The following is a 13,385-nucleotide window of genomic DNA, read 5'->3' on the forward strand; positions in this document are numbered from 1 at the left end:
CTCTTAATGAAGTCGTAACTGCTTTCATTTGTTTTGAAACCAAAATATGTCCAAACATCAGCTTTAAAAGCTGCTGGAATCTATAGTATCCTCTCGTCCTCAGTCTTTGCTGTGATCTGGCGGGGTTTGATTGTTCCTTAAGCTGCGGAGAACGTTAATTATGAAAAAAGTGTGATTTTTATACACGCTAAAACCATAAAAACTATATAAATAAATATATAAAAATAAGATTTGAAAGCGAACATTGAAATTGTTTCTTTTCGTAATCAATACAGTGGTGTTGGATATCAATATGGTATTGTGTAATAAAATATTAGTGTATTCATATTTGCCACAAGTAAACTGTAGTGATGAGACTTTAAAGACACATAAAAAACATTGTTTTCTGAGAATCTTCTGTTAACTCGCCTGACTCTAAGAGCTGCAGGTCATTTCAAGCAAACACAACTTATCCCCTGAAAAATACTGACAGAAAATAAAGTGTTACAGCAGAAAAATGTAAAATATACATTATTTTTTTATTTTGCAAGAAAAAACACCAGTTCGTACAAAGTGTATGCTTCTTCATGATAGCATGTTACCAAAAGTACCAGTTGGGTACGTGATTCGAGTTTGTTAGAATGTAACGAAGAACCTCAGCAACATGAGTCTGATCACATGACCAGACCTCGACAACATTCCGTCCAACTAGTCCAGCGTCACTTCCTGACACGTCCACCTGAACAGTTCTGGGTCGGTGCGACTCACTTTCGAGCCGAGTCGTAGTTCGCCACGAACCAGTCGCACGTTTCTTTCAAGGCTGGAAGAGAAAGAAAGATTTGGAGCTATGACATCATCAGTGATGACATCATCTATGGAAGTCAGTGACATCATCAGTGATGACATCGTCTATGGAAGTCAGTGACATCATCAGTGATGACATCGTCTATGGAAGTCAGTGACATCATCAGTGATGACATCATCTATGGAAGTCAGTGACATCAGTGATGACATCGTCTATGGAAGTCAGTGACATCATCAGTGATGACATCGTCTATGGAAGTCAGTGACATCATCAGTGATGACATCATCTACGGAAGTCAGTGACATCATCAGTGATGACATCGTCTATGGAAGTCAGTGACATCATCAGTGATGACATCATCTATGGAAGTCAGTGACATCATCAGTGATGACACCATCTACGGAAGTCAGTGACATCATCAGTGATGACATCATCTATGGAAGTCAGTGACATCATCAGTGATGACATCATCTATGGAAGTCAGTGACATCATCAGTGATGACACCATCTACGGAAGTCAGTGACATCATCAGTGATGACATCATCTATGGAAGTCAGTGACATCATCAGTGATGACATCATCTATGGAAGTCAGTGACATCATCAGTGATGACATAATCTATGGAAGTCAGTGACATCATCAGTGATGACATCATCTATGGAAGTCAGTGACATCATCAGTGATGACATCATCTATGGAAGTCAGTGACATCATCAGTGATGACATCATCTATGGAAGTCAGTGACATCATCAGTGATGACATCATCTACGGAAGTCAGTGACATCAGAATAGAGACATTTGAAAAGTGGAAACTTTGAATTTTGTGATCAAAATGTTTTTTAAGCATTGAATTATATTTATTGAGTAATTTAATTCAACTAATACAACATTGGTTGAAATTGTTTTGTTTAATATTTGAATGAAAACAATTGATAACATGTAAAAGAAAAAATATTCATTTTGAAAATATTTTAAATTAAATTGAACAACAACTAAATCAACCTTTCAATATAGAAATTATTCAATTCAATCATTGAAAAAAGATGAAAAAGCAACAATTCAATTCAATAAAAAAATATAAGGTATCTCCATTTGAATTTCAACCATTCAATATCTTCTTTTCATTAAGGGGTCACCACAGGGGTCACCCTCCTCCATTCAACAAACTGATGATGTGCTTCCCTATCGTCTGATGACATCATTTACGTCCCTCACCTTGTCTGAACGGCGTGAAGGTGAAGTCCGGTCTGTAGCTCCTCAACTTGCCGTTACTGGCCGTCTTCTTGAACTGACCGTCGGCTTTGCTGCTGTCGAACTGAGCTGGAGGTCAAGGAAGGTCATGGTGGACCCGCCGTGGGAGTCAAGAAGGTTAAACCTGGTCAACAAGTGAGACTCTGGACCGAGTCAGTGACTCACTCGGATGTGTGACCTTTTTATATTCCGGGACTTATGACTCAGATGTGGTCAACGGAATCAAAGACGTCCGCGACCTTTCATGACCCTTGCTCCAGTTTCACCAGCACTGAAGGATACAACCACCGGGCCTCGGAAGTCCAGCGACTCCACCACCGCCTCGGCTGCCTCTCTGATGGAGACCTCGTCTTCTTCTCCAACTGCAGGCGAAGGAACACATCAGCCTGCAGCCGAGCTGGACCAGAGCAAGACTCACCAGAGAGGATGATGGGATCCACTTCCGGATACTCCCGGAGAACCCAGAGGAAGAGCCGGGCCAGGTCTAGGGAGTAGATGAACTGTCTCCGAGGAGAGCCAGAGCCCCAGACCACCAGTGGCGTCCCCTCCTCTGCAAAGACGGAGGTTCAGATTGTGACCTGCCAGGAGGTTGATGAGCAAAACCTGGACCTGCTTTCAGCTCTGAAGTTGAGATGCTTGTTGACTGATTTTTTTTTCATTTAAATGTTTTAAATGTGTTTTTATTGAATACTTGCGATAGATAGTATTTTGCCATTTTTGGAATAATTTAATTCAATAATTTTTATATTTAAAAGGTTCAATTTATTTTTTCTTATTTATTCATATATTTTCAATTCAATATTATTATTTAGTCTCATTTTTACTTTGGTAATTGAATTCAATATTTCTATATTCAAATGTTTATTTTGTATTGATTAAATTTAATAAAAACAAATTCAAAATCTTAAAGTACGATTTTCTTTTTACAATAATTTTAAAAATGTATTTTCATAAATATAATATTTTTAATTATTCTTTTAAATTCAATATAACAATATTAGTATAGTTGAGCCACCAGACAAAAATCCAATTGATTTAAAAGCTACTTCTAATATTACTACTTGACGCGCAGAAAATCACATGATGACATGGAATTAATATCAATCTTCATGTGTAAATGTTTTAAATTAAATTAAAAAATATATTTAAAATAAGAAATATAGAAATTAATGAATTCAATAATTTAAGAACGTAATTTAATTCTTAAATCAAAACATTTTATTGAAAGTTGACTCGGCTGCCTTGCGAAGGAAACTCACTGTGAGCCATGTAGGTTTTGTGGATGAGTCCCGGCAGCACGTGTCCGTCCTCCACGCTGAAGTTGTCGTGCGGTCCGAACACGTTCGTGGGGATCACAGATGTGTAGCAGCGATTGTGTTGCTGCGACAGAGCTCTGCAGGAACACAACAGTGTGTCACAACTTCACGCTCCTCTTAGATCCATGAGGACTGACTGGTCACCTGTTGTGGACGTCGATCATCCTCTTGGCGTAGGAGTAGCCGAAGTTGGACTGGTGTGGCGGGCCGCTGTGGATCTAAGGGGAGGGGGGAGGTGAGAGTTGAGGGTCTATGGGTGGAGTACTGGGGACTCACCATGGTCTCGTCGATGGGGTAGGTGGTCTTGTCTGGAAAGATGCAGGTGGACAAACAGGAAACCACCTTGACCACGTCCTCCTCGTGAGCTGCCTGGAGCACGTTGTCGTTGATGTGGAGGTTGTTCCTCTGAAACAAGAAAAAACATGGAACCTTCACCACCGTCCATCAACAATTGGGAAAAAACACACAGGTGCTCTTTTTCTTTCTGCCAAAGTCTGAATACAAGTGCTGCTCCACTCTGCTGCACTCTCTTCTTCACCCCCGTCACTCTTATATGGAAGTATATCAGTGCTAGTAGTATATTAAATGGTTCAATTTAACATTTCTACTAATTTATTTTAACATGTTTTAAGCATTTACAAAAATATTTTTAAATATAATTGAAAGGTTGAATTTGTCAATTACATTGAAATATTAAATCTAAAAAGTGAGTTTATATTTTAACTACAATAATTTTTAAAAAGATCAAAATTAAATACGTTTTAATTCGCAGCCTTTTAAATTTAACATCAAAGTGTGCTTCGACATCGTCAATTGATCGCCGTTTGATCAGGTAGCTGTGTACTCTATGGTATTGTCTGGTGGCTCCCTTATACACATTTTGTATTGAATTTAAAAGCTAAAGATTCAAAAATATTGTACTTAGAAATTTATTTTTGAATTATTATATCAAACTATGTGTAAAAAAAACTGCTTTTAAAAATATTTCTTAAAAATTCAATGTAAAAAAACCAACAAAATAAGGTGTCAACTTAAAAATGATAGAATTAAATTTTTCAATAAAAACAAACTGAACCTTTTAATATAGAAACTATTGAATTAAATCATTTAAAATATATGTTAAATGCAAAAAAACAACAATTAAATAAAGAATTCTCAGTTTCAATTCAAATTCAACTTTTCAATTATTAAAAATAAGTCAATATTCTGATGGCACCAATATACTGCATTCTCTTCTTCGCCGCCTTCACTCTTAGTCCACACAAATGTTTCCCCCTTGAATGATCATCAGTCAGATAAAAAAAAACTTTTCAAATAATAAAAGTTAATTTTAAGATGCACTTTAACTCCTTGGGTCAATGTAACTTTCCCACACGTGGAGGTCTCTAAGCTCACCCAGAAGTCCAGGTTAGACTTCATGTTCTTGAACAGGCCTCCCACCATAGCAGCCAGGTGGATGACGTGAGTGGGTCGGTGTTTCTTGAAGAGCGCTCGTGTCGCCTCCATGTTCCTGCGGATCACGGACTTGACTCATTCTGGACGACACGCAGTCCTGACCGGTGCACTCACGTGAGGTCAGCATCCTTGGAAGAGAGGAATATCCACTGCTCTCCCTCTCTGGCGCCCCCTTCCTGTTGAACCACCTCCTGGATAGCTCGGCCGACCAGACCGGATCCTCCTGTCACCAGGACCTTCATGTCACGTGTGAGGTCCACCTGAGTCACAACACATCATCATTACAGGTAGATACAAAAAAAAATACGAGTAAAAAAGAATACGATAGAATTACGATTTTAGTCATATAAAGATATCATTCATTACCAATTCGTACATTGTCTTAATGGAGGATAACAATGATGATTAATGTCCACAGTAGCTGCTTTTTGGAGAAAATAAACGCAGTGGAGACTTTACAGGACTTGGGTATAAAAACACAAACTATATTTATAAATAATCTCCACGTACGTTTCTATATAAACTGATCGAGATCGTTCACAATTTAGATTTTAAAAATGTACTATTTAAGAGATTTTGAGCTTAATTTAGTGTGTTCCACACGTCACGGTATGTTTAATAAAATACTAAATAATAGTAAAATGTGCTTTATTTACCTGCCTCGGTCCTGCTGCTAACTTTAGCTGAAGTTGCTCACAGCTGCTGTCATTAGCTTTAGCTGTTAGCTTAGCATCGCACGTTCCCTAGATCGCTGCGTCTTTTGTTTTCCACGCAGACACCAAAGTTAACGTTCAAGATCTTAAATAATGACTGCGTAAAATAAATTTATATATCTCCAAGCGTTTTTGTGGCAACTTAAGAGCGCCCGGCAGCGAGGAGCTAGTGCAAGAGAGCTTCCGGTTTGTTCTTTCAAAATAAAACTAGGAGGAAAGTTAAAAATCTTGGAAAAAAAAAATCAACTTGGGGGATGATTTTATGAGGTTCGGCATAATAGGGGTTGTGGACGGTAACAAGCTAAAAGTACACGTTTCAAATATCTGTACTGGAGCTTAGTTACAACTTAATTTCCATAGGGGCCACTGTACTATACTGTTTAACAAAAATTACAAAATGAAGAAGAAGAAAGAAGCTCAACAGGAAATAAAAACGAACATACTTAAATATATATATTAATATAAACATAAAAATGTTGATAAATAACTTGATGATAAAAGTAAGCTGAAAGACTATCCTTAAGGTATCAATAAGACAAATAGTTTTTTTCGATCAATGTTCTCGCTAACACAGATCATTTTTGTTGTTGTTATACTGTGACGCATGAGGCAGACAGAAGCTCTATAACACGTGTGGACAACGTCACGCTGGTCTCAAGATGTCCCTATATGTGTCTAGACATATGTGGAGGTAAAACTATATGACAGCAAATATAGAGGTGGACTTACGTAAGCACCAACATATGTTAACATATTCATATGCAGAGCCATGTTGATATTTCAGTTCTTCTTCTCCTGTACAGTCCGCTGGGAAGCTTCAGGTCAGCTAGATCTGATCGTTCATCACGGTGGTTAATATTATAGTAGACTAAAATAAATGAAAAGAAAAAGAAGCTCAAAAGGAAACAACTTACACACAAAAATGTTCAAACAAGGATTTAAGTAAGCTAAAAGACTCTCTTTAAGCTATCAATAAGACAAATTGTTTTTTCAATCAACGTTCTAGCTGTCACAGAACATTTTTGTAGTTTTACTGTGACCTCATGAGGGCCACGTTAATACAGTCAAAACTACAAGGAAATAAGGAAGTGTAATTGCCCACCCTCTTAACTGTCTTGAGTCTTCATGTGTGTTGTTCCTACGTGTCTTACATGACAGGAAGAATGAAGGACTGAGTGTTGTGTGAGAACAAGAGAGACGTGTGATGTCGGCAGGTGAGTTCATAACCATTATCATGACGGACAGACCCTTCACTCTCTCCTTATACCGACGCTCTATAGCGTGTGTGCACAACGTCACGCTGGTCTCAAGATGTCCCTACACGTGTCTAGACGTATGTGGAGGTAAAACTATATGACCGCAAATATAGAGGTGGACTTACGTAAGCACCAACATATGTTAACATATTCATATGCAGAGCCATGTTGATCTTCAGCTCGTCTTCTCCTGTTCAGTCGCGCTGTGAAGTTTCAGGTCAGCTAGAACTGATCGTTCCTCACAGTGGTCGATGATATGGTAGACTAAAATAAATGAATCTGAAAAGAACATGACATAGCTTCTGGTATGGACACCTAAGAGAACACGTGTAGAGCAAAAGCAAGTCAATGACCTGCACCTACATGACCACTCTCTTCACCTAAACAAGACCCTTAAGAGGAGACAAAATAAATGTGAAGATAAAATGTTCATCTTCAACCAGTGATATCTGAGGACAACTTAAAGCTTTTATTTTGACAGGAAATTAAAATCCTACTGGGGGGAGCAGAAACGGCCCATGAAGAGGACTGCCTTGGTCTTGTTGTGCCTGATGAAGAAGAGGAAGGGATGGTCGGCAACAAAGTGCTCCTCCCTGAACATGCAGAAACTGATGATGCCGGCGGTAGCTGCGGCCGCCTCTGTGCCTTCCTCGTTCACGTCCACAAAGGTCTTGTGGACCACCGTGGACAGGAAGAGTCCACCAAGATCATTCATGCCAGAGAGATTGGCCGTGTTCGCACAGAACACATCGCTCATCCCGAGTTTAGCCAGAGGCTCCTTCAGCTCATACTGGTCCTCCAGCTTGAACTTGGGAAGGTGAACGTGGACATCCGCGCTGGTGTCCATTATGTCTTTAGATGTCCACTCCTCCAGCTTCTCTGGGGTCAAAGCTTCCTCCAGCTGCAGAGGAACAACAGAGTAAGTTTAGTCTTCATGCAAGATGGTTCCGCCAACCGGTGCTAACTTAGAGGCCTATATCACCACTTGCATCTCAGAGACTAGTTAGAGACGTTTTCAATTTTAAAAAGAATATTTGTCTATTTATATATTATTATATATTTATGTATTTCAGTTGCGGCGACTTCGCTGAGAGATACTTTGTCCTTGACCTGGATGACCTCAGCTAAGACACCATTAATAAAGAACTAAAGTGGTCCCTCATCATATCGCAGCTAACCCGTTACCCGGTCTCACTTTTATTACTGTATTCCCCGGACCATAAGCAGCCTGGCAGAGTAATACTACTAACTCACAGAGCAATATCAGGGACCCTCCTGAAGTAATTCTATGGACCCTTGTGTATTAATATTACAGAGCCTCACAGAGTTATACTACGGACCATCGTGGAGTAATACCACCAAAAAACCGTTCAAGTGTGAATGAAGTAATAACCGGGATGATTGCAGAGTAATACTGCAGAGCCTCACAGCCTAATACCATGGCCCCTCGGAACTATACCACAGTCACTGATGGAATATTACTATGGACGCTCGCGGAGTTATACCACTAAGCTTCGCTGAGAAATACTACGGAACCTTGCCCAGTAAAACTACAGAGCCTCGCGAAGTAATTCTATGGACACCTATGTAGCCTTGTGAAATAATACTATGGAGACCCGCCGAGACTCACAGTGCGGCTTCATACTTTACCAACATTTTGAAAGATTTCCTTGAATCAAATAAAATTGCTCTGAGGTCAGTCTGTACAAACAGAATTAATACATAAGTCATACTGCAGATTTCTGACAAAATTAGGTTCTAAACAATTGATATGTCATTAAGAATCTGCTTGCAAGACATGCAATACATAACAACCTCCTCATTTCTTGTGACCTGGTGCGACCTCATACCTTTTGCAGCGCTTCGGGGGAATTTTCCGGCAGCAACACAAACATGCTGAGCTCTTGTTCTTTGTACGGCAGTTCCAGGATCTGCAGGTCCAATTCTGGGATGTAATTGTACGGCAACTTCTTCATCTGGTACATCATCTGGACCGGCTTGGTTCCGTTCTGGACCACAAAATATCACACTTAGCGAGGACTGAGTATCGGGATAATTGAACGTGGTCCACCTTGTTGGTCTTGAACGGCATCTCTTTGGTGTCAGAGGTTTTAAAGCTGGACATCCAGTCCCCCTTGAAGTAGAGAGCATTAACCAGGGCTAGGCGGGTCATCGGGGTGATGGAACCAGGCTGCAGGAGGTCCTTGATCTTATCTGAAAGGGATAGACAATCCCGTCAAAATCGGCCATTTGTTTGTCAAGATTTGTTGGTCTCACTCTCGGTCTGCTGCTCCACCCAGCTGTTAATTTCCCCCCGGCACTGGTCCGGGTTCCCCATGAAGTCCACAGACTTCAGGTCAGCCTTGTAGAACTTCTGGGTGTTGTCCAGAAACTCCTGCAGACAGACCGGTCAGGATCGGACTGGTGCAAAGCTGAACGACTGAAGAAAAACTCACAGGGAGAAAGTTGAACGTTTGTTCTCCAAACAGTCGGTTTGCCAGTTTGAGGGTGTAGGAGGAGGACGCACAGTTGATCTCGCTGTTGATGGTCTGGAAGGCAGCATGGACGTCCTGCACTGAGCTGAACGACATGGCCTGGAGGGAGCATACACACACACAAGTTCTTGAATTTAAAATACAGAGGAATTTGAGTAGACATAGGCACACGAAAATGGACCAATAAGTGGCTCGCAGGATTGTTCTTCTTCAGGCAGCAGATGCTAGAAAGTCACTGACCAACAAGTCATTTTTGGAGAGTCACAATAATGGTGGAGTCTCAGTCATGGTGAACACATCTAGTTATTTCTATATCCTCCAGAAATTATGAAGCAACACTATCAGAGACTCCAAACCGTTAAAACGTTGCCATTGTGTTAATCATGTGCAAGGTTTGGTCTCTCCTCTCTCCCCGTTTAGCTGGGACTAGTGACTCATGTGGTCATGTGACTCCACCCAGACAGATTAGTTGGGTTATCAGTCTTGTGTGAATGTGACAGCTAGTTACACAACTGATAAATCTGATTTATGGAGCTTCAACAATGAACGTTCAGTGTTATTACAACCGCAACCAGTTTCTTTAGAGGACAAAGTCCAGGAGCTCACCGACGGCACACCCATATGAGCTTGGAATTCAATGCGTACTCTGCCAGCTCTGAGACGAAACGGGACATCTGGACTGGTCCAGAGCAAAACTTATACTGGTCCAAGTTCTCTGAATCTTCAGAATTCTGTGTCCGCAAGATCAGACGTTCTGGACTGGAGAGGACAGAAACTAGAATTGTCGAGGTAGGAAGGCTCAGTGGGGACAGAGAGGAAGGATGTGGTCTTCAGCAGCTGTTTCAGAGTTATGGACTATTATACTAATCCCTGTTCACGAACACATTAAATGTCCTCACTGTGGGGAGCATCAAGGAATATCTTCTATCTAAACATCTTGGTACCTGAGCCATCTGGGTCGCCGTTTCCCCCCGAGCTCCCAGGTAGACCATTGCCATGGCAGAGCTGATGCTGATCGGGGAGATGAAGATGTTCTCTGACGGCTTGGTCCCGCTCAGAGCCCGGAAGAGGTCCAGACAAAAGGTGTTGTTGGAGCAGCTGACGGAGTCCATGATGCTTACGAGGATAAAGAGACTCCTGACGAGAAACATTCGGTTCCAAACTTGAACAAAACAGACCGACACTTCCTGGTTTAACACTGAACACTCTACAACTGGAGATCAACAATCCGTCTGAACACAATGTTTGTGGGTGAAAGTGTGTTTCAGTGTGTGTTACCTGGGTGGTGGCAGCAGTTGGAGCGAGAATCTCAGCAGCAGAACATTCTGCAGTTCACAAGTTCATTTATACAAACATGTCTGTTCCGGGGGGAGGAACGCTGACTGAGCGAGAATGAATCACTCACACACACACACACACACACACACACACACACACACACACACACGCCCACGCACACACATCAATACACTTGGACATACACACATACACAAACACGTAAACTCGTACACCCACATGAAAGCATTCTCACACACACATGAACACACTCGCACTCTCTCTTGAAATACATATTGATTTTCATTTTAGTGATTAAACTTCCAACATCATTGAATACAGTATAAATAGATAATAAAAAGATACAATAGTGTTAAGTTATAATTATTTTATTTGAACCACGAGTTATATCTTCTACTCCAAGGTGTTGGACTAGGAGGAGGTCCTTGGGCAGAGAATGAAGTCTGTCTAACCAAGAACTGGAGGACATTCGAAAAAGTTTCTGAAGCTCTTACTTCAACGTGTCCCTCTTTCAGAAGATAACATGTTATACAGACTACAGTGTTGCCATGGTAACCAGTAGGATATGGTAAACACAACAGCATTCACACCTCACTCTGACCCGACCTGAGTTGTATCTTTGTGTTGTTTGGGCGTGTCTTACATGACAGGAGGATGAAGGACGGAGTGTTGTGTGAGAACAAGAGAGGTGTGTGATGTCAGCAGGTGAGTTCATGACCATTATCATGAAGGACAGAGGCTTCACTCTCTCCTTATACCGATGCTCTATAACGCGTGTGGTCTCAAGTTGTCCCTACACGTGTCTAGACATATGTGGAGGTAAAACTATATGACAGCAAATATAGAGGTGGACTCATGTAACCACCAACATATCTTAACATATTTATATGGAGCTTTATAGACTCCATCATCTTCAGCTCTTCTTCTCCTGTACTGTCCAGATGTCACGATCCAGGTCGACTAGATCTGTTTGGTCAGTGTGGTCATTATGTTATGGTAGACTAAAAGAGGAGCCTGTATTCACATGGCCAGTCTCCTCACCTGTATTCAAATGATCACTCTCCTCAACTTTAGTCACATGACCATTCTTCTCACCTGTAGTCACATGACCACTCTCTTCACCTGAATGTATGCAAATGATCACTCTCCTCAACTGTATTAAAATGATCACTCTCCTCAACTGTATTAAAATGATAACTCTCCTCAACTGTATAAAAATGATCACTCTCCTCAACTGTATTAAAATGATCACTCTCCTCAACTATATTAAAATGATCACTCTCCTCAACTGTATAAAAATGATCACTCTCCTCAACTATATTAAAATGATCACTCTCCTCAACTGTATTAAAATGATCACTCTCCTCAACTATATTAAAATGATCACTCTCCTCAACTGTATTAAAATGATCACTCTCCTCAACTATATTAAAATGATCACTCTCCTCAACTGTATTAAAATGATCACTCTCCTCAACTGTATTAAAATGATAACTCTCCTCAACTGTATAAAAATGATCACTCTCCTCAACTGTATTAAAATGATCACTCTCCTCAACTGTATTAAAATGATCACTCTCCTCAACTGTATTAAAATGATCACTCTCCTCAACTGTATTAAAATGATCACTCTCCTCAACTATATTAAAATGATCACTCTCCTTAACTGTATTAAAATGATCACTCTCCTCAACTATATTAAAATGATCACTCTCCTCAACTCTATTAAAATGATCACTCTCCTTAACTGTATAAAAATGATCACTCTCCTCAACTGTATTAAAATGATCACTCTCCTCAACTATATTAAAATGATCACTCTCCTTAACTGTATTAAAATGATCACTCTCCTCAACTGTATTAAAATGATCACTCTCCTCAACTATATTAAAATGATCACTCTCCTCAACTCTATTAAAATAATCACTCTCCTTAACTGTATTAAAATGATCACTCTCCTCAACTATATTAAAATAATCACTCTCCTTAACTGTATTAAAATGATCACTCTCCTCAACTATATTAAAATAATCACTCTCTTAACTGTATTAAAATGATCACTCTCCTCAACTATATTAAAATAATCACTCTCCTCAACTGTATTAAAATGATCACTCTCCTTAACTGTATTAAAATGATCACTCTCCTCAACTATATTAAAATGATCACTCTCCTCAACTGTATTAAAATGATCACTCTCCTCAACTGTATTAAAATAATCACTCTCCTCAACTGTATTAAAATGATCACTCTCCTCAACTGTATTAAAATGATCACTCTCCTCAACTGTATTAAAATGATCACTCTCCTCAACTATATTAAAATAATCACTCTCCTCAACTGTATTAAAATGATCACTCTCCTTAACTGTATTAAAATGATCACTCTCCTCAACTATATTAAAATGATCACTCTCCTCAACTGTATTAAAATGATCACTCTCCTCAACTGTATTAAAATAATCACTCTCCTCAACTGTATTAAAATGATCACTCTCCTCAACTGTATTAAAATGATCACTCTCCTCAACTGTATTAAAATGATCACTCTCCTCAACTGTATAAAAATGATCACTCTCCTCAACTGTATTAAAATGATCACTCTCCTCAACTGTATTAAAATGATCACTCTCCTCATCTATATTAAAATGATCACTCTCCTCAACTGTATTAAAATGATCACTCTCCTCAACTATATTTAAATGATCACTCTCCTTAACTGTATTAAAATGATCACTCTCCTCAACTGTATTAAAATGATCACTCTCCTCAACTGTATAAAAATGATCACTCTCCTTAACTGTATTAAAATGATCAC

The 13,385-nt window shown here is 39.8% G+C and overlaps 2 protein-coding genes across 4 annotated transcripts; both read right to left on the reverse strand.

The window, feature by feature from the left end:
• Positions 1-499: 499 nt before the first annotated feature.
• On the reverse strand, positions 500-5,686 carry LOC148086936 (GDP-L-fucose synthase-like). Its single transcript, XM_087785117.1, has 10 exons — positions 5,465-5,686; positions 4,923-5,068; positions 4,749-4,863; positions 3,630-3,758; positions 3,498-3,571; positions 3,297-3,430; positions 2,456-2,587; positions 2,320-2,399; positions 2,002-2,101; positions 500-799 (listed from the first exon to the last, which is right to left on the reverse strand). Exons 2-10 carry the CDS (start codon positions 5,048-5,050, stop codon positions 744-746), a joined length of 948 nt encoding a protein of 315 aa, XP_087641243.1. The 5' UTR covers positions 5,051-5,068; positions 5,465-5,686; the 3' UTR covers positions 500-743.
• Positions 5,687-7,225: 1,539 nt separating this feature from the next.
• serpinb1 (serpin peptidase inhibitor, clade B (ovalbumin), member 1) lies at positions 7,226-10,689 on the reverse strand. 3 transcript variants are annotated; one of them, XM_087785109.1, is made up of 7 exons: positions 10,551-10,689; positions 10,217-10,409; positions 9,234-9,371; positions 9,055-9,172; positions 8,849-8,991; positions 8,628-8,786; positions 7,226-7,678 (listed from the first exon to the last, which is right to left on the reverse strand). In XM_087785109.1, the coding sequence occupies exons 2-7, from the start codon at positions 10,382-10,384 to the stop codon at positions 7,271-7,273; spliced, it is 1,134 nt and encodes a 377-aa protein (XP_087641235.1). In that variant the 5' UTR covers positions 10,385-10,409; positions 10,551-10,689; the 3' UTR covers positions 7,226-7,270. The 3 variants fall into 3 exon arrangements, with proteins under 3 accessions (XP_087641235.1, XP_087641234.1, XP_087641233.1); XM_087785108.1 differs by having other exon boundaries at positions 10,217-10,434; positions 10,551-10,645; XM_087785107.1 differs by lacking the exon at positions 10,551-10,689 and having other exon boundaries at positions 10,217-10,501.
• Between the last annotated feature and the right edge of the window lie 2,696 nt (positions 10,690-13,385).

Source organism: Callionymus lyra, chromosome 2 (genome assembly GCF_982586985.1).
Source record: "Callionymus lyra chromosome 2, fCalLyr1.hap1.1, whole genome shotgun sequence".
NCBI classification, from domain to species: Eukaryota; Metazoa; Chordata; class Actinopteri; order Syngnathiformes; family Callionymidae; genus Callionymus; species Callionymus lyra.

Coding starts and splice junctions, on each gene's coding strand:
- serpinb1 (XM_087785108.1), bottom strand. CDS start 10,423: ATGTTTCTCGTCAGGAGTCTCTTTATCCTCGTAAGCATCATGGACTCC. Junction 9,372..10,216: donor CGGCGACCCAGATGGCTCAG/GTACCAAGATGT, acceptor TGCTCCCTCCAG/GCCATGTCGTTCAGCTCAGT. Junction 8,787..8,848: donor TGCCGTTCAAGACCAACAAG/GTGGACCACGTT, acceptor TTTGTGGTCCAG/AACGGAACCAAGCCGGTCCA.
- LOC148086936 (XM_087785117.1), bottom strand. CDS start 5,050: ATGAAGGTCCTGGTGACAGGAGGATCCGGTCTGGTCGGCCGAGCTATC. Junction 2,102..2,319: donor ACTTCCGAGGCCCGGTGGTT/GTATCCTTCAGT, acceptor CCTCCAGCTCAG/TTCGACAGCAGCAAAGCCGA. Junction 800..2,001: donor CTTCACGCCGTTCAGACAAG/GTGAGGGACGTA, acceptor TTTCTCTTCCAG/CCTTGAAAGAAACGTGCGAC.